Source organism: Pseudorasbora parva, chromosome 12, assembly GCF_024679245.1.
Source record: "Pseudorasbora parva isolate DD20220531a chromosome 12, ASM2467924v1, whole genome shotgun sequence".
Taxonomy (NCBI): domain Eukaryota; kingdom Metazoa; phylum Chordata; class Actinopteri; order Cypriniformes; family Gobionidae; genus Pseudorasbora; species Pseudorasbora parva.
In genome coordinates this window covers 44,385,117-44,412,982 of record NC_090183.1, presented here as the reverse complement: position 1 = coordinate 44,412,982, position 27,866 = coordinate 44,385,117, and the positions used below count along the sequence as shown (strand labels likewise).

Genomic DNA, 27,866 nt, shown 5'->3' with positions numbered 1-27,866 from the left:
CCCAGCAGTTGGACAAACATTTAACAACCGCTGGCTTAAACAACGCAATCGCTGGGTTTGTCCATTTTCAACCCAACTTTAAAAAAAAACAACAACAAAAAACAAGTAGGCTAAACAGCATACATTAGAACAAAAACCAGAACGACTAAATTATATAGTCTATATTATATATTATATATCATAAATAATAAATTGTATACTACTTTTTGGTGCTCAGTTAAATGTCTCAAATATCGTTAGAGGAGGAGCGATCGACCAAATCGCCTAAAGAAACTACATTTCCCATCATGCAACAGCAACAACACGCCAGCCAGCATCCCGTCTAAATGCATTCTGGGAAGGAGAAGCTTGTAGAGTGTAGACCATTTTAACTGCAGATGACATCTAATGATCCGATAAAGAGTGTGATCTTTTTGCGAGAGGTGATCTGTTTGCAGTCATTGCATTTCTCAGTATTTGAGAAATATTTCTCTTCAGTGCTTCATTGAAACATATTTGGTAAGTTTTCGTTGTTTCGGGGCGGTTTTATCGCCCTTTTCAACGACAACACGACGACACAGTCTCCATTTTGATGCGCCTTCCGGTAGCTTAACGTTAACGAACTTCTCACATAACGAAAATGGACACCACACGAACAAAAACTACCACCAAAGGCTTTTTAGACATGTATAATTAAAACAACATGTGTTTTTTGACGTATTCTGCTAATACCGAATTTCAAGGGCTTGTAGGTTATCATGGTATTATTTGACGTAACGTTAAGTTACATTGAATTAACGTACAATTTAAATATCGCGTTATTAAAATGAATTGAGTTCTGCATGTGTGTTTGGTAACACTTTATTTTAGTGTCCTTGTTACACATACACTATTGTAATAACTATAAATTATGCATAATTACATACAATAAACTTAATCATAACCATATAGTAAGTAATATTAAGTTCTTAAATGTATAATTATTCTGAAACAAGGACACCACAGTCTAATCGTGTGTTTATATGTGCTGTGATCTTATCAGATGGTAATATTATATGTACGTATATGGTATTGCATGGTACGTTACTCAGAATACCGAAGTAACTTAACGTTACACTCACAACAGAAGACACAGTAGTGCACATACGTTTGTGGTTCTAACACACGATGTTTTGTAATTTCATTAATTTGTGTTGATGATATGTGTTACAGATTAACATTGTGCTATAACTAATTGTTCTATACTTTTCTCCTTTTTTTACCAGGCCTTGTATTGAGAAACGAAGATGGGTGCAGATAAACGGTCAGTGTTTTATGACATGATGAGGTAAATATTCTCACAACTAGGGATGTGCCAAAAGCCTATATCCGAATTCGGAAAGGCACGGAAAATGAAAACAGCATTCTGTGAGCCCCTGAAGAGACATGTTAGGGTCGTTTACATTACAGTACTTCATGCTTTCACTTATTACATGATGATATTAAGGAGAGATGACTGACAGGACAATGTCAGAGGATTTTTTGCAATCCTATAAGATCATTATAAATCACACTGTGTGACATGGATTTAATAAGCGTGGGTATATGTATGTAGCCCGTACGAGGATGACATTTATATAGAAGAATCAAACGTCATCAGCATGCGCTAGTGGTAAATAAAAAGACACTTTGGCAGTTGTAGTTTTTATGTGTGCTGAAAAAAGTACACAACAAAAGAGGAACGGAAAAGATATCGAGGTAAGCATTTTTAAGTTTTAGCACCATGTCTGTGTAATATTTAGAGCTTTGAGGTGCTGGAAAAAGTGTGAAGCACTTGAAAGCCCTTGAAAAGTGATTGAATTTCACTCTCAAAAGTTTGATGTTTCTCATATGTAACACAAATGGAAGCTCTTATCAGTTCAGCACCGTGGTGGAGGCAACAGTGCGACCTCTATCAAAATTTAGTCGCACCAGTAAGAAAAGGGGTAGCAAAATGCCACCATTTGGTCACAGTCTGGAGCCCTGCGATAACAGCTCCCTGTTGCCCACGAATTATATACAATATGATTACAACTATATAATTAAGAGAAGGCAAAAGCATTGAAATATATTTTTTCCTCCCACCTCATATTTTTTCCCCATCACCATGTCACTTTAGGGGCAGGGTTCCTCAAACTCGGTCCTGGAAGGCCACTGTCTTGCAAAGTTTAGCTCTAACACTGATCAAACACACCTGAGCAAGCTAATCAAGGGATTCATTTCACACTGCAAAAAATGCCTTTCTTACTTACCGTATTTTCCGGACTATAAGTCGCTCCGGAGTATAAGTCGCATCAGTCAAAAAATGCGTCATGACGCGGAAAAAAACATATATAAGTCGCACTGGACTATAAGTCGCATTAGGGCAGAGCTGGAGCCGCGCGCATGCGAGCACGCGAGCACCTGCTCGCGTGCACTCGCTCGTGCCCGCTTCACTGCATAACCCGAGCAGAAGAAAGAAAGTTTGAAGTGAGTGAGAAACTTGTAAGGGACTGGCGAAAAGCAGAGGTTACTTTAACTGTGATGAAGAAGAAAAAGAAATCTACTTGCGGACTGTAAGCAAGATGGCCAGAGCTGAAGGAACGAGTCCACAGAGGCTTGAACTCTCTGCCGGGAGAGGCTCAGCCGCGCGAGACGAACGCTGTGAGACTCGTTCTCCGCTGCATATTTTACAACATGCTGTTTGTGTTTTGCAGAATAAGATTTTCTTTATGGGGGCATTTTGTTTGTGTTCAGTCTTTCTAAGTTGTTGTCTATAAGTAAATATTAGGCTACAGGAGCAGCATAGAGCGCATTCTCGCGGCTATATGTTTATTCTTGTCAGTCAGTATGAATTAAATTTGATATATAAGTCGCACCTGACTATAAGTCGCAGGACCAGCCAAACTATGAAAAAAAGTGCGACTTATAGTCCGGAAAATACGGTAGTATTTTTGTCTTGTTTCTAGTCAAAATATCCCAAAATTCTTACATTACGGAATATTTATTAGACAAGCAATAGTAATTGTCTTGATTTGGGGAAAAATAACTCAAAATTAAGAGGGTTTTTTCCCCTTAAAATAAGCAAAATAATATATTTTTCTGATTATTTTGCTTATTTTAAGCAATAACTCTTAATTGAGTTTTTTTTTCCCCAAAACAAGACGATTACTTTTGCTTGTCTTATATTTCTTGTTTTATGATTTTGTAGATGTTTGGACCAGAAACAAGACAAAAATACTAAGTAAGAAAAGCATTTTTTGCAGTGCAGGATCACTAGAAATCAAAGGAAGGTATGTTTAATTAGGATTGGAGCTAAACTCTGCAGGACAGTGGCCCTCCAGGACCGATTTCGAGGAACCCTGCTTTAGGGCCTCCGTAGAATGCGTCATTCCCTTTACGAACATAGTATTCGGTTTCGGGCACATCCCTACTCACAATTGAATTTGGACGTCATAATGTCGTAATCTTGCTGTAACTCTAGGATTAGCCGTACAGAACGCAGCGGCAGGTACGGCTCTGAGCAATCGCGTGATGATGACCGCAGGGACCGCAGAGAACGAGAAGATCGCGGTTATGACTCTCATCGCTGGAGTGATGATCGCCGTAGTAGTGACCGTTACGATGGAGAACGTGGCGACAGAGGGGATCGATACTGGAGCCGGGACAGTCCTGAGGTGAGCACTTGCCAATATAAGTGTGTATTAGATTATTTTTATCTATTTATTTATTTGACAGGGACCATTTGCAATAGGGGTGTAACGATACACTCATGTCACGATTCGATATAAATCACGATACTGACCTCAAGAAACGACATGTATCCCTATATTTTAAGCAAAATAAAGAGGATTTTTTTATTTGTACATATTTATTATTAAAATATTACTAGTGTATTATTATCAGGAGCCACAAATATTCCACAAATGCATTATTACATATTGTATTTAACATTATATATTGTTGTTTAATGTAATAATGTCACTGAAACTGTGAACTTTATATATATATATATATATATATATATATATATATATATATATATATATATATATATATATATATATATATATATATAAAAGAATAAACCATCTAAAATGCTTTAAATAATCATACTACTAAAACTTATTGTGATCTGGTGACTTGAAATGAAGTTTGCACTTTTACTGAGTAGTGCCGCTTTAAAGCTGCAGTCTGTAACTTTTTGCACTCTAGTGGTTAATAAACAGAACTGCATGCATCTTGCGGAAGAACATTGCAGCCGGAGCTACTTCTCTCTGTTTATGTCTATGGCGGATCACGCAGGGACTGTGCTCCTCCGCAGCGCTACCTACCAGTCTGGCTTGAAATAGTCCCAATATAAACACATTATAAGTGTACCATAATGATTCAGGGTAAGACAAAAACATGGTTTGGAAAATGGATTCATGTTGTATATTCTCATTATATAATTTTTGTAAATCTTAAACACAAGAAAAGTTACGGACAGCAGCTTTAAATGAAATCAGTCACAGTTCTAATCGCAAGAAAGCGTGTGAAAATGACCATTCTCAGACTGTAAATGTTTAGCTTATCCAAGAATTGTAATTCTGCATTTACTCACTATCATGTTGATTTCGCGCATCACGCAATCATTTGAACGTCTGTTTGCACGTCGTGGTAAATCTGATCTCTGTCTCTCTTCAGATTATTTGGATTAGACACTCAATTAGTTATTTTTATGATGTATTTATGACATTTTTAGGGATCTTTTAAGTTTGAGAGGAATGGGTTTTAAAAGAAGGGACAGTTTCATAAAGAATATCTTCATTTGTGTTTGGAAGTTAAATAAGAAAGACATGATGGTGAGTACATGACAGTTTACATTTGTACATTTATGTTTGGGGGAATTAAACCGTATAAATAGGCCTAATAAATACTGCAGCAAGTTGAGCCTTGGATACAACAATTCTATATCGCAAATCATATTGTTTACATCGATACACATCGTCGGACTTGAATATCGTGATATATCGTTTAACGATATATCGTTACATCCCTAATGTGCACGTAAATTAATCTTACAAGAGAAAAGATGCTTCACACCAGATTTAGCTACAGCTAATTTCCATCCTCAGTCCCTGGGCAGATAAAACAATAAAATATATACATCTAAACATCAAAAACTCACCATCTATTTACAACCACATTTACATTCATACTTCAGCCTAAACTAACCCTGTACATACTGCCAACAATAAACCTTTTAAAATTGCTACAGTAAAAACTCACTAACCATAAATAAAATCAATGATGACATAATTGATTTTCTAATAATACCTTTCTAACATTTTGAGAGAAGTCCTCAGATCAGAGGATAATTTCAGACTATCTGCGATATTATTCCAGATGTTTTGACATAGAATGATGCTCACTTTACTAATTCTTATCCGTGTAACAGCGAGGGAGGAAGCGACGCAGTAGCGACGGGTCTGATGATGGACACCACTCGGATGGTGATTACTCTGAGCATGATTATAGAGGAGACCCAGCTGATGAGAAGGAGAGCAAGACCATCATGCTCCGGGGTCTGCCCATGAACACCACAGAGGCAGATGTAAGTTTTTTTTGTGTGTCTTTTTTCCCCCCAAATGGTCATAAACAGTGTCTTGTGATGTTTCCATTGTCGTGGAAGAGTCGTAGAAATTACTAAAAATGTAATAAAATTAACAATAATAAATAAATGTAGTAAATATTTTACGCCTGATACAATCTTATCAATATAACAATTTAGCTGAGCGAAGGCTTCTGGTGGGGGTGTAGACTCATAGGAGCGGGTAAAAGTATGTGGGTGCTGAGCTTGTGATGGATCTGTAAGCAATCGTCAATGAAGAGTGGTAGCCATTGCAGAAAGATGAAGAGAGGTGTGACATGGGCCCTTTTTGGCTTGTACAAGACAAGGCAAGGGCTCGTTGAAGACAAGATGTGCCGCTGCATTCTGTCCATGCTAGGGTTGGGTAGCGTTCACATTTAAACGGTACCTCAGGTACTAGTATCTTTTTTTCCGGTACTTTAGGGGTACATCAACATCTGTAAAGAATTGTCATTTATAGAAGAGTTATTGACATTATGCCAGAGCTACCCTGGTCTGCCTTTGGGATGTTTGTTCACTTATATTTACCAGTAAATAGTAGGCTGCTAGCTACTTAAAATAATAATATGGTTGTTTTTATTGATTCAATTTTCTTTTTTAATTCAATTTCTATTAAAGTATTAACCACAAATTCTGTGTTGTGTATTTTCTGGTAATCAAATGAAGACAAAACAGTAATTCATCTTTTAATTTAAAGTTTTTTGTCAAACAAAGCTGCACAACTGAGCTTCTATACTGTTAAAATTGTGATATTACTTAAAAAATAGTTTTGATCATTTATAATTATTACATTAGTGTTAGTATTATTATTACACTGAGACGTCTCAACTCTACTGTACAACAGTCATATATTTGTCAAGTTAAACCAAACTTTTATTTTGACGGCTTGCCATGAAAACCTTTGAGTTTGTGTGTTTATGACATGATGATAGTTTTTCTCAAATGATACGGTAAAATGAAATGAAGTGGCTCAGAGCGGCTCTGGAGATGATGGACATGTGTTCATGTCCTCGTATGAGATGGAAACACGTGATTGTCACGCACAATTCTGTGTGTTTCAGGTAAATAAACTGCAGGTCAGCGCCATTCATTCACACAAACACGCAGGATTCGTATTTAAATAGTTTTTTTGCTGTTTAATATTCGCAGACACTAGTCTGTAATCACCTGAGGTACCAAAATTTGGTACCGATTGAATTAATGTGAATGGAAACTCTGTAGTACTGATATAATTGAGTCGGTGCCTATAAAAATACAGAGTTCGGTACCCAACCCTAGTCCATATCCATATCTAACACGGATGGATCTCTACCTGTCGCGATAATATAAAACTCCTGAAATTCGAGGAACAATTACAGAAGAATAAACTAAAGTATATTTTGTTATCTTTGGGTATGGGTGTTTGAATCAAAGTCCAAATCATTTAACGATTAATCATGCAGCTCTAATAAATAATAGTAAGTTTAATAAATATATGAAATAAGAATAAAACAAATAAATGTACTAAATTCATTAAACACATTAATACATCCTAAAGTTTTTATTTTTAACTTCTATCCTGGATTTCACTGTGAAAAGTGAAATAAAATCTGGCTTGGTGTTAAACAAACTTTATCTGACTTCACCTTGTAATCCACAGATTCGAGCAGCCATTGACCAGCTGGAGGGCCCAAAGCCGATGGACGTGCGGCTGATGAAAAAGAGAACAGGTGAGACTGATGTACCGCGGATCCTTCCCCTCCCAAACAAACGTGTCCGCTGGGCCAACCTGCTTCCGCTCAAACGCCTTTTGCCATAGCAACATATTATCTGAGCAGTTTTACCCTTCAGGCTACTGAGTTAAGAAATATGTTGCACATTAGAATACATGTTTTGAGGTAAGTTTTTGTGTGGCTCGAAAAAATTGGCACAGTTTTGTTTATGCCAATTGAAGTTACATGAACGTAGAAGCAGTCATGTATCTTCATCTTGTTTAGGTAGGTACACGCATATTAAAGGTCATCCAAGTTTATCTGATGGCAGCATCTGTCTCGTAAAGAGTATTAGCTTGACTCAGTTGATCCACCTATGTTTATGACTGTTTGCTTTTGATTATTGATTCTTATTTTATCAGCGTTAGACCAACAGCTAGAATATTATAAGGTGCTGTTGCTATGGTAAAAGTTTCCAGGCAACCCCCCCTACATCTCTTTGGCCTCTCTGGGTCAAGGGGGTCACGAAGCAGTTTGTGACAGAGTTTGAATGTTGTACCACTGAACCATTTAAACTAACACGCCTCCCGTCTGTATATCTGAATGCCTCTCTAGGTATAAGCCGAGGTTTCGCCTTCGTGGAGTTTTATCACTTGCAAGCTGCTACCCGATGGATGGAGACCAATCAGGTTGCTTCCTAATCACCAAGTCTAGCTTTTGCCCTGGGGAATAATGCAATTTCAGTACAAAAAGATAAACTGAGGGAAAAAAGCAAAGTTGCTGCCCCAGCAGACTATATGGACAGAAATGGACCAGCTCTCTTGTTTTTGAAGGCAAGGTGTGACCAAAACATAGAAGAGCCATTTGATGGATACATTGGCTTTTCTCCTAAGTCATGTTATTAACTTTTTACCAGAACTGTTTGTTACCACGGGTAAAAAAGAAAAGAAAAATGCACTGATTTTTAAGAGGGAAAGAGTAATAGAGTAAAGCTGTGACTTGAATGACTCAAATGGGTTTTAAGCTACAAATTGTCAATGCATAGAAAATTGTTTTTTATGTGATATGTTGATGTTTTTTTTTTAGTTGTTCAAGTCTAGAAGTAGAAGTGAAGTGTGGTGCTATATTTAACATCCCATTTCATGGACCTCAGCATTACAATATCTCAGCAGTTTTTAATAGTAATCAGTTATTTTGCGCAGAGAAAGTAAATGCCTCGTCTTGAAAGTCCCCCCCCCCATCCCGTTTAAGAAAGGAGTGCCTTTTTTTACACTCTGTTCCGGCCCCATCCGGACACTCGGGTCCCAAACACACACCATCTTACACATTAAACACTCCCGGGCGATCCTCACCCTAAACCCTCGTGGCTAGTTGTTCTTGGGCTGAGATCAAGCCTTCACAAGAGACGAAATAACCAATCCCTTTCTTCCTTTTCCAGAAACTGCTGACCGTTCAAGGCAAGACTGTTGCCGTGCACTACAGCAACAACCGGCACAAGTTTGAGGACTGGCTCTGCAACTCAGTAAGTTCCAAATTTCCAAAAACTAAAGTTACAATATCAGTTTCATGATGAATCTTGTAACAGTCTCATTCAGAAATGTCATTGTTTTTAAAAAATGGTTTCACAAGGGGAAAATGTTAGTTTCTATGAAACTGAAGGATGTATTTCCACACTATCGTTCAAATGTTTGCAGTCAGTTTTGTATTTTATAAAAATAAACTAGTTCTTAATCATCAGAGATTAATTTAATTGATCAAAATTGATTTGCAACCTCCCAATTTTGGTCTAAGTTTGGAAGAGGCAACATTGAGATTGTGATCATATTACGTGTGCTAGTGACGTCAGCTAAAGACAAAACGCTATCAAACTGCCAATAAACAATTTATTGTATAATCAAGGGGAAACAGATGTAAGATAATAAAAATGCTAGAAATAATGAAAAGTAACAATATAGCATAGAAGAAAATGATATACAATATATAAACACCCAGAAACATACAAAAATGTTAAATCGGGGATATGGACAAAAGTTGCACTAAAAACAAAACAGTAACACTCCCACCCTTAAGAACAAACATGTTTTTTGCAAATAAACAATAAAATTACTTTATATTCATCATAGAATCTTGAGCGGAAAATTATGCAAACAGTTATGTGATCATAAATGTTTCTTTCAGCAGCAAATCAACTCATTAGAATGATTTCTGAAGGATCATGTTACAATTAAGTCTAAAGCTTTGCCATCACAAAAATAATAAAAAATAAAATATTCTATAATATAAAATATAATTTTCAACTAATGCCACAATATTACTGTTTTTAATATATTTTTTTAACAAATAAATGCAACCTTGGTGAGTATGAGACAACATAAAAAAATTGTATTGACCCCAAACCTTTGAACAGTAGTGTGTGTGTGTGTGTGTATGTTATTTATTGTTGTAAGAAGTTAAGTTGTATATTGTATTTTCCTATGAACATTCTTTGATGCAGATGTGGCATTAAAATAAATTAATATTGTTGAAAATAAACTCTAAGATCTTAATGTTCTCAAACATCCCTAGCCAAGCTTTGCTTTGGAAAAGTTAGTTATTATACACATAATTTAATCGTAGCATGTCAGTGTTTCAAATGGTTCACTTGGTGGGCGTCGATCACGGTAAGTGTTCAAGCCACTGTAGTGTGCTTGTTACCTGATGCCCCATAGCAGAAGTGTCAATTAAAACAATATGACCGGTTGCTTGCAGTGTGGCCTGTACAATTTCCGGAGAAGGCTGAAGTGCTTCAGGTGTGGCGCAGCTAAAGTGGGTAAGTAGATCCCTGAGCAGGAAACCGCTGTCTGCACCCATCCGGATGGTCCAATCAAACACCGTCATGTCTTTCTTTGAACTAATAAGATGTATGTGCAGTTGTAGTCATCTAAAGTTTTCTTGACTAATACATGATAGTGATTATTTGTTTTTATCTCTTATAATTTCTGGTGTTTTCTTCTTTTTTTGTAGCTAGCACCTGTTAGCTCCTTCAGAGTTGTATATGCTTGTTAGTCAAAAAAAACACCATAAGCCCATATATTATTATTTGCAGTGTCTGCCTCATTTAAAAACTAAATACTAATTTTGGCCGATAACCTTATAGCTCCATAAGATTGTAGGGTTCGAATTATGATGTGTCCGAAGTTTTAATGAGGCAGTGATCAGTGCTTTAAATCCAAATACTGTGTTTGAAGAAAACTCAATGTGCTTTTGCTCTTTGTGTTTAGTTTCAGATTCTGAGTCCAGCAGCACCACAGGAACCACAGAAACCCAACCCAGTGGTGATTACTATGGCGATAGTAAGGACATTTCCACTGAATTAGGGATGCTCAATAAATATGATCTGAAATATCAATTGCATATTAAATATCGGCTTCCTAGATTGCCCAATTACTGACTAGGCCTGTCGTGATAGTCAATAAATCAATTAATCGATTACATTTTTTGGCTCAATTTCCATTTGCATGCGTGTTTGTTTTCCTCCTCTCTTTCTGAATGCGCGCCTCGTTTGGGAAGGTGTTTATACTCGACGTGCAGACCGGGTGATGAGACGTCATGCTCGGACAGATTCGTCTGGAACTCGTGCTTCTTTGGTTTTGGAGCTGCACGAAAAGTTACAAATTTTGACATGCACACCCTCGTGCTCGTCCGGACGCGTCGAGTATAAACTTCAGTTCAATCTTTGTGTGCTAAAAAGGCACGCAAGTTCATTTAGAGATACAATGAATACAAAATGTCTTCTTTTTTTGCGAATTAAATGAAAAGCATGTCATGAATGTCTTCTCTCTTGCTGTATCAAAATCTCACGTAGCTTTCATCAGAGATGGTCAAGCTGTTTGTGCATGATTACATGATATAACATTTTTTTTAATTCTGTATCCTAAATTGTGGATAATTAAGCTATATATTATATGCTGAAGTAAATTTATGGAGTGTTAACGATTAAAAGAAAGAAAAAACAATAACAAGAACCGAAAACTGTGTCCCTAAAACCGTAACCCGAACCGTGCCGCCCCTAAAATGCACCTAAAAAGTATTTTTGTTTAGTTTTTTTTACAGATTGAGAGTCCATTGCTTTTATTGTTTTTGGTTGTTTTGTTCATTTATTGTGGATATTTAAAATGTTTTCAGTGTTAAATAGTCTTTAGAAATAAAAGTTTATTGATCTTTGAAAAGTTGAACCTACATTATGCCATTATAATTATTTTAGATGAAAATGGTCTCAGAACGACAATATTATCGTTTGTCGCAATAATTTCTTGGCCAATTTATCGTCCAGCAAAATTTATCGTGACAGGCCTATTGCTGACATTTAAATGCGGATGTTGGCTATGTTGGTTGACCAGTGTGGTGTGAATGTGACATGTGCATGTTTTGACAGCCATCATCCTGAGGAACATTCCCCCTCAGTCCACTGTTGAATCCATACTGTCGGCACTCGCCCCTTTCGCCAACCTCTCGCCTGGCAACATCCGCCTCATTAAGGACAAACAGACGGGCCAGAACAGAGGGTTTGCCTTCGTCCAACTCGCCTCTCCTTTGGTACCTATTTTCTCTCTTCCTCAGTCTATACAAATTGTCTTTTGTTCAAATAGAGAGTCTTTGTTCTTTTAAGTGAAATCTGTGTTTTTTTTGCAATGTTGAAAGGTGTGAGTACTTTTAGGGATGTCAATTTACACATTCTCATGATCGATCGTCATTTAAATGAACAATTAATTGATTGATTGTTAGCCTTAATACTACAATATGCGTTTACAGCAGTTGCTCATAGTGGCAAATGCTCCTCAACAAATGAATGAGAAGGGGTTTTAATCTAAATGAAGGGCTTGTACAACTGTAAAATAAGTTGATGTGATTGATCATTTCTAAAAATACTTAATAATAAAATTAATAATAAAAATTAATAATAAAACATAACGTGTCACCAACGCCGCCTCAGATGCGTGCTGGTCTGAATCGTAGGACGCGCACTTACTGGATCAATGCGCTAAAAACGGCAACTAAACCCAATGAAATCACAATGATTTATTAAAATAGTGTTCTCGTTATAATGTTGTGTAATATGACAGTCCCAATTGTAGTTATTAGCCTTGCAGGACTTGCAAAATTTCAAAATCGCTGGTAGCCCTTCAGGCAGGCACACTTCAGGCTTTGGCCTATATAAAATAATTAAATTACACTCATCAAAACAAAAGGATTTTGTTCTACATTTGGTTTTACCTGAACAAATTTCTGTCTTGACCTGTCTTTTTTGACTGTCTAGAACTGAAACACCAACTTAAATCTATGCGCCTCTTAACATTTTAACATACACACACACACACACACAAAGCGACTTTTTTCAGAATGTGTGACTCATGTTTTGCACGCGCTCTTCCTGGAGCAACGCGATGAAACACGGCAACTAAACCCAAATAATTCATTGTTTTATCACAGTATTGTTCTCTTTAGCGTTATGTAATATGACCGTTCCAATCATAGTCATTAGTTGTGCATTGCTGTTTGAGCTGCATGTGATGAAGCTGAAGATGGTCACCGGCATGCTATACTAGCATGTTAGTTCTTAAACAAATGCATCTAGATAGCCTTACACTACCGGTATTGCAACTTACATTTTGCACAAAAACACGCAAACAGCCTTTATGGTGTAAATCTATCCTTTTAAAATGGTCCCAAACAACTCCGTCGCACTTGCTTTATTTCCTTGTGTCTGCTTTACATGTTTTGTGGTTGAGCAGCACGCATCACCCTGCTTAATTGATGATCGATACGTTTTAATGTCTAAATGTATTATCACCGATTAATCATTAGCATCCCTATTACTTTTGCATTTTTTAGCAAATTCTGATGATGTTTGTGGTTTTGCAGGAAGCATCTCAGCTCCTAACCATCGTACAAGGCTTACAGCCCCCACTCAAGCTGGATGGGAAGACTATAGGAGTCGACTATGCCAAGAGTGCTCGAAAGTACGTGCCTCTCACTTATATCCTCATGCTGTTATGTGTAGTCGTCATGCTCAGAAGCTTGATTAATAATTCATTTGACTAAAAAGCTTCTTTTTCTTCCCTTCAGGGACCTGTTATTACCAGATGGAAACCGTGTTAGTGCCTTTTCGGTCGCCAGCACAGCCATCGCAGCTGCTCAGTGGTCCTCTAGTCAGGTACGAACAACTTTATTGCAAGCATGCTTCAATGCATTAAGCGAAATTATGCATGCATGACCGATTATAATGACGACATTTCACTTTACAGCCTCAGCAGAGTGTAGAGCCGACATCAGAATACAGCTACCTGCAGGAGGGATATGTGTCCTATTCACAGGTCAGCTGACCGCATTTTGAACAAGACAAAAATGTGCAGCGCACCATTTATATGAATCTGTTTTATAGTGAAGTTCTGAGGTAAGATGGTGTGTTGTGTTTAGGATTACCAGGCGTACTATCAGCAGCAGGCTGGAGCTGTGGACCCTTCTCAGGCTAATGGCATACTTGGAGGTAACATTTGTCTCTATCCAGTTTAATTTTAGAATAATAATGAGTGGTTAGAGGTAGGGTTGGGTATTGAAACCCCGGGCTAATATGCCACATTTACATATATAAGCGGTATAGAGAGCAAGCGACACTTGTCATAATCTGAAAACCAAAACAAACCAACTGTCTTTAACCACATCATGTTTATTTTAGGTTTAAGACATTTAAATGCACATAAATACTACCACAAAAACACTGTCTATGGAAGCAGCAGTAACAATCCTTTCAGTTATAATTTGACTGTCTTATTTATAACAGATACACATTATATAGTTAAGTATATAGTTTACTGTATTCTTCTCCCAGTTAACTTACTTTCATGTATTTTGTGAGACGGGGATGAATTTACGTGATGTAAATCCGACAGATCCGATTCTTTGAGTCGCAAACTAACTTGGCAGTGCCCATCACGCATTATAGATCAACTAACACACATTCACATACACATATTTGAAAACCAGATTGTCAGATAGTTAACAAGTTTGTGAATATTTTAAAGAAAATAAATAAATAAATAAAACCTATACATCCATCATATAGCACTGTGTGATGTGAGAAGCATAGAATATGGTCATATTTCTGCATAATAATGTTGAACCTTGAAGCTGGTTTGTAGCATACCAAGAATACTGACTACTCTGCTGTTATAATTAGTACTGTAACTGGTATTTAGTGTTAAATTAGGCCTGTTGAAGTTGGGTTAGGTGGCCAACCCTAAAAAGGATTTTAATACTTATCCATTTTCTTCTGTCATGTCAAACTAGTAACAATTAAGCTTGCTTAAGCGTGTTATGAGGGACAATACGGTATGACATTTTATATTGGATTAAAGGAGAAACCTAATGAATGACACTTACTTTACACTTAAACAGTTGCTATATCAACATCCTAGCTATAAGAAAACATGGTTTAATAATGTCTAGTTGTCAATACACATCAAGCTCTTCTTGCCGCTCCGTTATGGACACAGCGTTTAAACCTGAAACTCAAGTTTAATACAACTATCATAATGGAAGGCAAGCACGTCACATGATCTAGTTTTAGCGGCATTCCGTGTAGCATTTGACTATTCATCGATTGTGTTCTTTCAAATTGATTGATCGCATTTACGAGTCTCTGGTTAGACTTGTTAGTTACTTCAGCTTAAACCGTTATGAAAATAGTTGTTGTGCACGTCCCCACTTTTTATACAAATATCATGTTGATTTGGCAAAAGATCAACCTCTAACCAGGGGTTGGTATCGCTTGGGTTTTTACGATACCGGCAATTTAAACGTAGCCCAATAATAAAAAATATTTAGCAAAATATTAAATGTGGTACAAAAAGTATAAACGACAAGTTTTCCTAGTTGACCAGCAGCTGCACGTTTAATCGACTTGATTCGACTTAATAAACAGAAAAAGGATTAGCGGTGCTTTCTGATTACAATGTACAAAGTTGTGATCTGTTTTGATTTACAGCAGCTCCAGGTGTGAAGGTTCCTCCTGCCGGTACCGGAGTTGTGATCTCTCAGACTGCGCAGGTCTATCAACCTCATGTCATCAGCCAGACAGCTACTCAGGTGAACTTTTTTAATGCGCTGAATATACATACACACACCATATTGCCAAAAGTATTTGAACACCCCTCAAAATAAATTTTGAGTGTGATTTCTAGACATGGAAAGAGTCATGGTATTTATTTGTAGCGAGAAATATATTTCTTGTCATGTCAAACCTGGATATATTTTATTGGGGAGAAATTCCCCTCCAAAATTAGTTAATAAAACTTCTGTAATTAAATGTAATTATTTAGAATTATTTAATTGTTTTAACTTACATCCTAGTTTCTGTGAATTAAAAAAAAGTTGAGAACCAGGCTTTGTCCTTACAGCGAAAGTACCAGATATATCGCTGGGATCCTTCAGATATTGACACTGAGGGGTCTCTGCGTAAAAGAGCTTGAGAATCACTGTCCTAGTGTAGTGATCATTCATCAAAACACTTTACAATAAGGTTTCACTTGTTTATATTAATACCTTAACTAACAACTTACAGGGTATTTCACTAATTATCCTTTGTTAATGTTAGTTAAAAATGTTCTTGTTCATGTTAGTTCACATCAATCTTTCAAATTGATCATAATTTATTAGCAATTTGAGATCAACTAAGATTAGTAAATGTAGAAGTATTGTTCACTGTCATTTAACTAATGTAGTGTTACTAATAATGTTAACAAATGAAACCTTTTTGTAAAGTGCTACGATCATTCTGATGTAATTTATAACCCTATTTATTGCAGATTGAAGGCAAAGCCCAGCCCATCACAGCCGCTGCTATCATTTCCGGCCCAGCAGCCTCTGCGGTCGCAGCGACCAGCACAGCAACAGCTACCTCTCAGGAAAACCTAGCCAGTAAGATCAGATCATTAAATCCACACCATCCAATTAAAAGACAGGATCCTTCAGGTCATTTTCTGATACTTTTGCCATTCTCCTGTGTCCTCTAGCTGCCCCAGATACTTCATCGTATCAGTATGATGAGTCTTCTGGGTATTATTACGACCCCAGCACTGGGCTGTACTACGACCCAAACACGCATGTATGTGTTCCATGCTCTTTGTTTTTTGGCAAGATGATAATATATTTCATCTGAGCACTTGTAGAGGGTTCTAAATGTTGTTTCTGTCTGTAGTACTATTACAACTCCCAGACTCAGCAGTATCTGTACTGGGACGGGGAGAAGCAGGCCTACGTACCGGCAGTGGACGCCAACAACGCGGCAAACACATCCACTCCTCCGAAAGAGGGCAAAGAGAAGAAAGAGAAACCTAAGAGCAAAACGGCTCAGCAGGTAATAAAAGTTTATGGTCGGATGCTTCTGAAATCTGAATCATGACTCATGTAATCAACTTTGGAAAGATGTCAATAAAACAGCTTGTAAACAAAAGGTCACTTGTCATCGCCTACCTCAGGAAAGTCATCCAGTGTTCAGTTTGTTAGTTGGCAATAAAGAAACACTAGAAAGGAGCGTCTTACTGAGAATTATGTATGTATGCTTGAATAAATTTGTCATGAAGACAAGTGCTCAAGAAACATTCCTTATGTATAAAAATACTTTATATTAAGTTGTATGTAAACATTTCAGTTTTTTTTGGGGGGGTGTAATTAGCCTATTATATCTGAAAATAAATAGTTTAATATAATACCTTTGTTAATTGCAACCATTATTGTGTACCAAATGAGTTCTCTGTATAGTTAACAGCATTATTTAGGAGAGGTTTGTTTTCCAAAAGATAAATCGGTAACACTTTACAATAAGGTTCATTAGCTAACATTAGTTAACTACATTAGTTACAGGGTATCCGCGGGGTCTTGAAAAGTCTTAAAAGGTGATAAATCAATTTTGGGAAAATTAAGACCCTTATAAAGTATTAAAAAGTCTTATCACGGCTTTATAAAGTCTTAAATTTTGAATGTATTTTGTTCAAGCTTTGTCAAAAGAGTTTGACTCCAAAAAGTATTTATGAATATATTTCTTTTCATCACCATAAGTATTAAAAAACAGTCTGAGATCGGCTCGGAGCGCGCGCGCCAGGGATGGAAATTAGCACTGCCACCAGCCAAATGCGGCTGATTTTGAGTTGTGGCGGGTAAACTCGCTTCTCCTACCGAGCTGTTTCACCTCTTTGTAAACTTTGTTCAGTGCATGCGAGTGCTGCCGTATGTGCGCATATGACCAGTCGTTTTCTCCGTCATCACTCGCGTGAAGACCCGCTGTGAGACTCGCGCGCGCTGAGAGAAGATCTGACGCTGTGCATCATCCGAGAGCGCGTGCTCGTCTCACAGCGCGCAAATATTGAGTTCTCTTTCAAGTCTTGCACTTAAACAGACAAACTCACACCAGAAGTATGTCAACATGTCCATCTTGATGAGTATCCTAGCAGACATAGTCTGAATATGCCTTAAGAGAACTGTATAGTATGCACAGTCGAGAAAGACGAGCATATCCCTGCCTCAGGTCTTAAAGGCGCAGTAGCCTTTACAGCTTCCTGAGGGATGTCCTTATATTTAGTTTGACATTAAACAAAGCTCTTGATTGAATAGCTTTTGTAAATTTAATAAGGATTAATCTTTCATCAAAACAGTTAAATATGCAGTTATTTTACATTTGATTACTTTATTCAATTTCTGTCCCTTTCTGCAGGCCAGAAGGCATGTACATTATTATTTAATGTAAACATGAGTGTGGTCGAGTTAAACATTTTAGTTTGATTTTAATTTTTCGGTTTTCGGCTTTGGTTTCTTCTTTTTTTTGGTTTCGGCCAAGAATTTAGATTTCGGTGCGTCCCTACTGACAATGTTCTGCTCAGTATGTTGTCAACACGCTTCAAAAATGCCAAAACGAATAGTTTCATTCTTGGGACTAAAAACCATAAAACTGGAAGCCATAAAAGACCACAAATCATCGTAAAAATGTCAGTATTTCATTGAGACTTGAGATTAAATAAACTGTTTAAGTATTGTAGAGCTTGTAGTATTAATTTTCACATGCAGTTACACACTGTCAGTTAAAAACAAAAAAGTGGCTGGTAAAAACATTGAGTGGTAGACTTTGAGAAAAGTTAATCTCCATCCCTGGCGAAACAGATATGCAATATAAACGATACAAAATTGGCCTACGATAGAGATTTTAAGTCTACATTCGACTACAACTGTTTATTAAAGGTTTGTTGCCGATTAGAACTTGAAGTGCGATGAGGTCTTAAAATATTTTGAGAAGGTCTTTAAAAAGTCTTAAAAAGGTATTGAAATTAACTTCAGGATTCCTGCATATACCCTGAGTTAACATGATCTAATGATGAACTGCACTTATAAAGCATTCATCTATCTTTGTTAATGATATAAATTTCTCCATCTTTGTTCATCAGATTGCGAAGGACATGGAGCGCTGGGCCAAGAGTCTGAACAAACAGAAAGAAAACTTCAGGAGCAGCTTCCAGCCCATCAGTCAGGAGGAGAGGAAGGAGGCGGCGGCAGCTGATGCTGGTTTCTCGCTCTTCGAGAAGAAGGTATTGCTGAAGACAGATTGCATTCTCTTTAGGGGTGAAACAAAATATCTTGTCACAATATATCGCAATACAAAAATGCAACAATCTGTACTGTAGATAGTGACAATCTGTATTGTGCATAGTTTACCCAAAATGAAAATACTGTGTTTACAGAGTTTTAGTGTCCGTACTAGGTTAAACTACTGCATATACTGTTGAACAATGTAATGGGGGAATATTTGTGGGTCTTAATAATGCCAAATTTCATGTTACCAGTAAAAAGTGGCATACATTGATTTAAATGCGTCTAGTCAGAGTGCAAGCATTTTAGTCTAAAATAAAGAATTATGAATATTTATATTCTGGTGTCACTGGTGACCTGTGCATTGGGTTAAAAGCACCAAGTACATGCCTATTGTTAACCTTTTACCATGTTTCTTATAGTATCACAGTAATATTGTATTGTGATGTGAATCTAATCGTGACATGAGGGTATTGTTACACCCCTAATTCTCTTATGACGACGATGGTTTTGCCATAACTCATAGGGTGTTTTCTTTGCACATTAGCAGGCAGGGGCACTGGAGAGGCTTATAACAGAGGCATCCAAAGCAACAGAAGAAGAGATCTTGTCATCAAAGGTGCCAAATGCGTTACAACAAAACACATCAGGTTGTCAGGTCGCATTAGCTAATTAGTTTAACTCCCTTTGCTGCGTCTCACAGGTGGGGCTGGTGGCCGCGTACAGTGGCGACAGTGAGCCAGAGGAGTGCTTTGATGGAGATGACAGGGAGGACAAGTTGACAGACTGGAGAAAGATGGCGTGCCTGCTGTGCCGGAGACAGTTCCCCAATAAAGAAGCTCTCATCCGCCATCAGCAACTCTCAGACCTGCACAAGGTAATTAGCCAAGGGTTTCCGTCACTTCTATTAAAGTCCCCCTGTAGTCGATCATTTCATCCGTTAAAACTCATCTATGATCACCAAAATGACACTTTTTTTCATATGAAAATATATTCTTTATACCTTAAAATAGCTTGAATGTAACCTTGGCATAGGGCTGGGCGATATGGCCAAAAATTCATATCCCGATATAGCTCATTTGATATCCCGATAACGATATACATAACGATATAGCAATTTTTCTGTTAATTCAGTTTATGAATAGTCTATACAAAATTGCAATGTGGAAATGCAGTTTGAAATGATATACAAAACAAATAAAGGTAGTATGGACTACATTTTTATTTTATTTAGATCCTTTTTTTCAAGCAAGACAGTTGGTAAAGTTAACACCTGCCTAGGGATGTTAACCGATGACCGTTTGACCGATGGTTGACCGTATCAACGTTAATCGATCAAAGTTGTCGGTTAAAAAAAAAGAAAAGTGATCTCTAAATTAGGCTATTATACAGTGGACTAAACGCTACTACAGTAAGCCATCTCATTCCAAAATCTTTTTGTGTGAAGTGAACATATTCCTCACACTCAATTTTCCATAACTCGCCTGTTTGTACTTAATAAACCAATAAAAACATTTGGCGCGAGGTCACAGCGTGCGCTCAAAAGGTTTGCAAAAAGTAAACAGGCTAAACACTCGAGGTTAGAGCCAGAGCAGACGACAGTATGAAGCGTGCATTTCGCTTAAGATGGGCTTACATTTGGAAATATCTACATTTCAGTGGTAATACATAAGGTGTTGATCATCTTTTTTTTTATTATTGTTAGCACTACCTCCAACTAAAGCCGCGACGTCTCTTCGGAGCTGTCATTTTCTTAAATGAGCTGCGGCAATGTTTCAAATGAGCTTCTTACGCTGGACAAACGCCTTTATTTACAACGCGATCACCTTGACCAAACACCATTTCGAAACTAAGGAGCCATTGTCCTCCGATTACAAACAAGCTCCTCGGAAAAGCGTTTGCACTCGTGTTTCGCGCTGTGGGGGATTTTAAAAAAGTGACGTGAGTGGACGGGAGCGCTAGGAGGACAGTGCGTGTGTATGTGTGTGTGTGAGCTGGAGCGCGGCTGTTATTTCAAATTCGCCATCCCTACACCTGCCATTAAAATATTTCAATATATGGCTATATGGTGTGCCACGCGTAAAAGCCCGTTACAGCGTCTGTGTCTGAAGTTTGTTTTGAGCGCTTATGCCACCACTCTGGCATAATTACTCTGAGAATTACCCTGGTCTGAACCGCGTCTACTGCCGTCTTCCTCCATGTTTGTTTATGTATTGCAGCGTGCATGGGCAAGCCGTGGCGTGAGGTGCATCTTGACGTAAAGTTCTGCCGTAAACGCCTTATCGTGGCGTAAGCGATAGAGCCTTATATAAAACGATAGACATTTTCTATCGTCCAGACGATATATTTCGTCATATCGCCCAGCCCTACCTTGGCATTTAGTATGTGTGGACATATGCAAATGAGCCCCTCTGACCCACTTTATATTATGTGGCTTAACTACTATGTACTAACATTGAAATTGATAATTTGATACAATGCACTTATTTTGTACATGCATGTTTTTACATTGGACTTATATTTTAAAAATGATCAGCATATAATTACGTATGTAATTAATTTCTGTAGTTACATTTATAATTATATTGTTGAGACTTCCCTTACTCCTAACCCTAGCCTTAAACTTACCCACACCACCACATCTGTCCTCAACTCTACCCGTGTCTCACCTCAATATCAGCAAAGGTGTTTTCAATACAATATGAACACAATAAGTATATTGTACTTATTTTCTGATAAAAGTACATAGTAGTTAAGGTTAAGGACACCTAATATAAAGTGGGGCCAGCCTCGCCTCCACTAACTCACACCAGCTCAGAGATCCGCTCGCTCAACTTTACTGAAGTAAATGCTGCAAAATGACAAGTGGAAATACTGGTTTAATTCAGCGATTTATGTTTGAACCAGAAACTGAGTTAGAAGACGTGAAGAGTAAAGTATGGAAGTTGATGGTTAAGCGTTTATGTAGGCTTATCACTCTGTACAATGTCGAACACATAACTAATTAATATGATTCCCATTTGGCTCGACTACGTTATCAGACAGCTAATAATGTGTTGCTAATGCTAGCATGTTCCTGTTTGCCATCTCAATCAGCCTTCTAAAAAATCAGCATCCATAGAAACGCTTTGAACAACTTCAGTAGAGAAAGGCATATAGATCATCATAACATGTGATTCACATGCTATATTGTTAAAAATACCCTAGTTTTCATATCAACAGAATAATATAGCAGGATAATCTGCTTCTCCTGAGACTCCCTGATTCAGAGAATAGTTAATGATATGCTAATGCCCCGCCCACACTCTGGCATGATTGGTCACAAGGTAGTTTGTGACGTCAGAAACCCCGGCAATTTCAAACCATGTTTTTTGAGCCCGTTTTAAAGAGAAAATACTCAGCAGTAGTGTTGGCATATGCTTTGACAAACCATGTGCAAATGCATATGAAAAACACCACATAAACAAAATTAAAAACTTGATTTTCACCACTGGAAGTCTTTAACATGTACTTTGCCATATTTATATATTCATATGTGTGTTTTTCAGCAAAACATGGAGGTTCTCAGGAGATCAAAACTGAGCGAAGCCGAACTGGAGGAGTTGGAGAGGAAAGAGACAGAGGTGTGAAATCTCACACACACACACACAGCAATACGTCTTTTTTAAAGATGATTTGCTGACACAAATGTTGTTCTGAACAGATGAAGTACAGAGACAGGGCTGCTGAGAGAAGAGAGAAATACGGCATCCCTGAACCCCCTGCACCCAAGAAAAGGAAATTCACCCAGCCAACACCTGTAGTGTAAGTTTAAGTGTTTATAAAAAAAATATGTGGGGTGTTTTACTAAGGCAATTCAAGTGCATTATCAATATTAATATGCATGTTGCACCATTTGATTTTGCAGAAATTACGAGCAGCCCACAAAGGACGGCTTGAACAGCGATAATATCGGCAATAAGATGCTGCAGGCCATGGGCTGGAAGGAAGGCAAAGGTCTGGGTAGAAACCAGCAGGGCATCACAACACCTATTGAGGTACGACTTATTATTCCACCGGGCATGTTACAATTGAAAAGTTCAGATGCAAACGCCGCTTAACGTCACCTCCGTAATAAATGAGCTCTCCGCACATACATTCATCAAATGCTTTCGCTTCAAGTCCTCTAAATCCCACCATCAGCCCATTCAGAAATCACAGTTCATTGGAAGAAACCGCTAAATCCTCTAAATCCACAGAAACCAATCAGAAGAGCACATGTCCGTCGAACAGACAGAATGCAGTCGAGAGGGAGACCATTTATAATTCAGCACAAAATCAATGATTTAACTGACGTATCTGCTGTTGGACGCTAAATTTAGGTTTAAAAGTCAACATGTAATTTAAGTATTTTATGAGTAGTGTCTGTAAAGGAATAACGGCGTGTAATTGAACGTGAATGTAAGATGTTCCTTATTTACAGGATAAAGAAATGACAGTAACTGTTACTGTAGCGTGTGTGGACCTGCAGAACATGTTATCTGGTAACACTGAGTCCCTGTTTTACTTTAATATCATTTTAATGTAGTGGTTTAAATTGTCCTTTTACTTTTTTGCACAATGAATAGCACAGTCTCACGGGTGTATTTGTGGTAATATTGTATGGGTCAAAATTACCAATTTGTCTTTTATGCCAAAAATCGTTAGGATATTAAGCTAATATTCCATGAAGATATTTTGTAAATGTCCTACCATAAATATATTAAAACTTATTAATAGTAATATGCATCTTATTTGGCGATTTTTCTCAGTATTTCGATTTTATAGCACCCTCAGATTCCAGATTTCCAAATAGTCCTGTTCTAACAAACCACACATCAATGGAAAGCTTTCAGATTATGTATAAATCACAAAAAAAAAAAAATTTAGCCTTATGACTGGTTTTGTGGTCCAGGGTCACATTTCATAAATGATGCTGCAAGTGTCGCGGACCCACTTTATATTAGGTGGCCTTAACTACCATGTACTAACTAATTAATCACTTGATACAATGCACTTATTGTGTACATACATGTTTTTACATTGTACTTACATTTTTAAAAATACCTGCATGTAATTACGTCTGTAATTAATTCAATTTGTAACTACACTGTTGACACTTCCCTTACACCTAACCCTACACTAAAACGTACCCATCCCACCACACCTGTCCCTAACTCTACCCGTATCTCACCTCATTACATGTGCTCTTCCGTATGTAATTGAGGCATTTCCTTTCTCAGCTCGCCCACTGTAACAGGGTGTGTAGATATGGGAATGAGACGGGAGCCGGCGAACGATTAACAAACTTTTATCCGAAACAAACACAAAATGAAAGTAAAAATGACCTTGTGGTTTCCTCACGGATGGCTCACACACGCACACAGACCTGTTCTCACGGTCCCTCGGCCTCACTGCTTGCCACTCCCACCATATAAGCTTCATTTTAAACCCTGGTCTCGCCTCGACTGAGCTCATTAAGATTGATTTATACTCCTATGTATACACCCCTCCAAAATGTAACCACATCAATTGTACGTGGACTGCAAGCGCTGAGATTGATCTGCTAGAATCCGTCTCTCAGGGAACGACACAGAAGTATAAATGAAAATGACGCATTGCCTACGGCGTAGTCTGTGGCACAGGTCCAGCGTATAAATCAATCTTCAGCTGGCTGATGTGTGCAAATAACTTGCATATTGATGATGTTTTTGATATGAATGTGTCTCGTCTGCAGGCTCAGTTGAGAACGAAGGGAGCCGGTTTGGGAACTAAAGGGAGCAGCTACAGCCTCACAGCTTCAGATACGTACAAGGACGCAGTCCGGAAAGCCATGTTCGCACGCTTCACAGAAATTGAGTGAATGAGGAGTGTATTTATTTCGACTTCAGAGACTCTGTTGATGAACATGAGATGTGACCAGAAGAATGTGTACATATGTACAAAGTCCTCGAGAAATGTGAAAAATGCGTTTTTGATTTTGGTTATTTGCTTTTTCCAAAATAGATCTTTGAATTGTGTAAAGTTTATATATGATCTCATTTTTGTACATAAGAAAATAAATGAGACGACCCGAATTGATTTTGAGTGCTTCCATTTTTTTATTTTTTTTACAGAAAACTGGTGTAATTGAGACTATACTGATTGGGTTGGGCGCATCAAATACTTGCATGGTATGATATGCATCTGAAATGTTATGCGTGCTGAAAGTAAAAACATAATTCGGTAGACAAGACTTTCCCGTTTCTCTAAAGTGATGCTCTGTCATTCTGCCAAAAGCTGAGTGTTTTAGTTTCACTGCGAATAACTGACGCCTATTAACCAAAGAATGCCATCTACATGATTCGTTTAGCGGATTCGATCCAAAGTGACTTGCATGCAGGTGTAGTTGTGCTTCAGTGAATCCAAAAAATCCTGTTTTAGCCTGGTTCACACCTCAAGAGTTGCCAAAAAATAGACGTCTAAAGCTGTGGAAAAGGGGCGTGTAGAGCGGAGACAACCAATAAAACACAGACCTATAACACGATCATTATACAGGCACATGAATATTAAAACATGACCACGGAGAGAGGGAAAAAAACAGTTGAGGGCACCTTAAAGCTACACTGTGTGATATTTTCCCCATCCAGTTTCTGTTCCTCAATTCTGATTTAGTTTTAACTCCTACGGTGGCCGATTTAGTCCAAGATTAACATGGCAATCCCCCTCTTCACATTCGACACGGTGACATCGAGTGTGAAAACGCGAAAGGCGAAGCTTGAATTTACGGGTATGTCCCTCTTTGGCTGCTGTATTTTCAAGATGGAGGGGCAACATGACAGCCATTCAAACCCCTCACCCGTATGTATTTTCAATGGCGGCATATAAACTTACGAGAATACTTTATTACTTGAAAGAAGTAAATATACATTAATGAGCACATATTTTGGTGTTTAAGTGTTTTTAGCTAAGAATAAAATAAAAATGTTACACAGTGTAGCTTTAAGCATTAAAGCACTACAGTGTGAACAAGCGACATGCATTAGTTTAACACGCAGAATAAAGCAGTTACTTTTTTTTCCCACTCATCTGTGAATTGTCCGTCTATACCACTGTCTTCTGTGTATCAGAATAATCCGTTGTCATCTCGTTCCTAATCAGACATATGGCTGTATCCTGGAAGAATTAAATGGCTCAGAAAAATGCAAAAATAACAAATTTCCACTTAAAGAAACCCCAAAACACTTTTTTTGAGATGTAAACAGATATGTATAGGCTGCACATCATTGAAAACACTAAGGGTACTCATTAATGGTATGCATATGTGAAAATAGTTATTTTTGCATTTTTCAGAGCGATTTCTGTCTTCCGGTTTGAAAAGTTTAGTCGGAGCAACGTCACAAATGCTGACGTCGGCACGGCCTTTTCGGCCCAAGTATGGGCAGCTGGGCACATGCTGACGTCGACCGCTCTGAGCAATTCTCGATATATATTCATGACATGAAGCTCATTCAGTCCAATCCCTGCGCTGTAGTATGCATACAAGATAATTTAGTTAATATGCATGAGACAGTCACTTCTGTCAGGCTCGTCTTACATCATTATTGTAGAGATATGGTGGGGAAGTTTTGGAAGCAGCGTGCGGAAAAGTCACGGAGGAAAGCTAGGCGTTGTGCTGATACGAAGTACGTAAAGGGCGCCGAGCGAGCTGTAACCGGCGCCGTCTGTGGAAGCCTTTGCTACAAAGGCTCGGTAAAGTAAAATTCACCTGAGGAATCGCACGCCGAACCTGCAAGCGTTGACTATCTATGTCAGGAGTGCAAAATAACCAATCTATAATCTGTAGGCCAATGAACAAAAGCCACGTCCTCTCCGTTTTATTTGTCGTCACAGCCATGCACTAAACCGCATGTGTTCGGGCTCTTAGTGAAACAGTGTGATGCATATTTGGACAAATTTAGATTTAGCTGCCGAGTGATAGACAGCGCGGATCGTCACGTCAACCCAGCGCGCGTCGCTCTGCTTCAGATGCGCGGCCGAGACTAGCCTCAAACCCCTTCGCTTTTACCCCGATCTAGAATTACACATCTCTTATCACATCGCATGTTGGGTGGTTCACGTTCTCTTATCACGTCGGCGCGTTGTTCATCTTGCCAAACAGCGTGCATATTTGGACAAATATAGTTTTATCACGTTTGCAAAATATTTCGTCATGCAGAATAACATTTATTTTCATTTCTCACTGAATTATGCTGGTTTGAACTTTGAAGAGCTGAATGATTTGCGATCTCTGCTGCACGCCACTCATAGCTCTCTCATTCGCTGTACTCATCCCTCATTTAATCTCTCTGTGGTAAACAATGCCAACGTGAACCAAGAACATGTCTCAGAACCGCTCAGCACCTACTGACAGACACTCCCCTATTTATGCAAACATTCCCTCTTTCCACACAATACCATCCCACCTTTTCAGTCGACCACTCCCCTTTTAACAAGCTTTTTCAAATCGAAGGTGTGAAAAAACACCGCTGCAGCAGGGGGGTTTCATGACCCTTTAAGGGGAACACGTTCGGTACTGCACACAAACAAATGTTACTAAAAGCAATTTTTTTGAGATATCAACATCAAATTTGGAACACCGCTTTCACTTCACTTCACCAATAATCTGCCAATACATCTTTCCCTCACGTCCTGTAAATCTTGTAACAAATTTTTCCCTCATGGGTCAGTTTTTTAGGGAAGCCCTAATTTTTTTTCAGAAAGCTTGTATCATTTAATTTGTGTATTCTTGTTTTTGTTTTTCATTTAAATATTTTATTGACTTTTAAATTGCGAGATTTGATCAAATAAATAATAAAATTAAAGCACATTCTTCACATTATTTAAACGTAAAGGTGCAGTATGTAAGAGTGACAGCTAGTGGTTGGTGGTATTGTTTTAATATAGTTATGGCACAA

The 27,866-nt window shown here is 38.0% G+C and overlaps 1 protein-coding gene across 4 annotated transcripts; it reads left to right on the top strand.

Annotated features, from left to right (window-relative positions):
• Window positions 1-322: 322 nt before the first annotated feature.
• rbm5 (RNA binding motif protein 5) lies at window positions 323-25,007 on the top strand. Of its 4 annotated transcripts, none has more exons than XM_067460447.1 (25): window positions 323-498; window positions 1,245-1,306; window positions 3,461-3,653; window positions 5,417-5,572; window positions 7,248-7,317; window positions 7,915-7,988; window positions 8,738-8,821; window positions 10,048-10,108; window positions 10,560-10,631; window positions 11,714-11,874; window positions 13,201-13,298; window positions 13,405-13,492; window positions 13,584-13,652; window positions 13,756-13,825; window positions 15,323-15,423; window positions 16,143-16,254; window positions 16,350-16,441; window positions 16,535-16,693; window positions 18,771-18,911; window positions 19,463-19,531; window positions 19,616-19,789; window positions 22,461-22,535; window positions 22,616-22,716; window positions 22,820-22,949; window positions 24,668-25,007. In XM_067460447.1, the coding sequence occupies exons 2-25, from the start codon at window positions 1,266-1,268 to the stop codon at window positions 24,791-24,793; spliced, it is 2,517 nt and encodes an 838-aa protein (XP_067316548.1). In that variant the 5' UTR covers window positions 323-498; window positions 1,245-1,265; the 3' UTR covers window positions 24,794-25,007. The 4 variants fall into 4 exon arrangements, with proteins under 4 accessions (XP_067316548.1, XP_067316550.1, XP_067316549.1 ...); XM_067460449.1 differs by having other exon boundaries at window positions 324-498; window positions 1,245-1,282; XM_067460448.1 differs by having other exon boundaries at window positions 325-498; window positions 1,245-1,282; window positions 19,460-19,531.
• Window positions 25,008-27,866: the final 2,859 nt, after the last annotated feature.

What these genes read in the sequence shown, in the direction of transcription:
- rbm5 (XM_067460446.1), top strand. Translation starts at nt 1,266, where the DNA reads ATGGGTGCAGATAAACGGTCAGTGTTTTATGACATGATGAG. An exon ending in GTGTGGCGCAGCTAAAGTGG is followed by an intron (nt 10,109 to 10,559) that starts GTAAGTAGATCC and finishes CTTTGTGTTTAG; the next exon opens with TTTCAGATTCTGAGTCCAGC. An exon ending in GATATGTGTCCTATTCACAG is followed by an intron (nt 13,653 to 13,755) that starts GTCAGCTGACCG and finishes TGTTGTGTTTAG; the next exon opens with GATTACCAGGCGTACTATCA.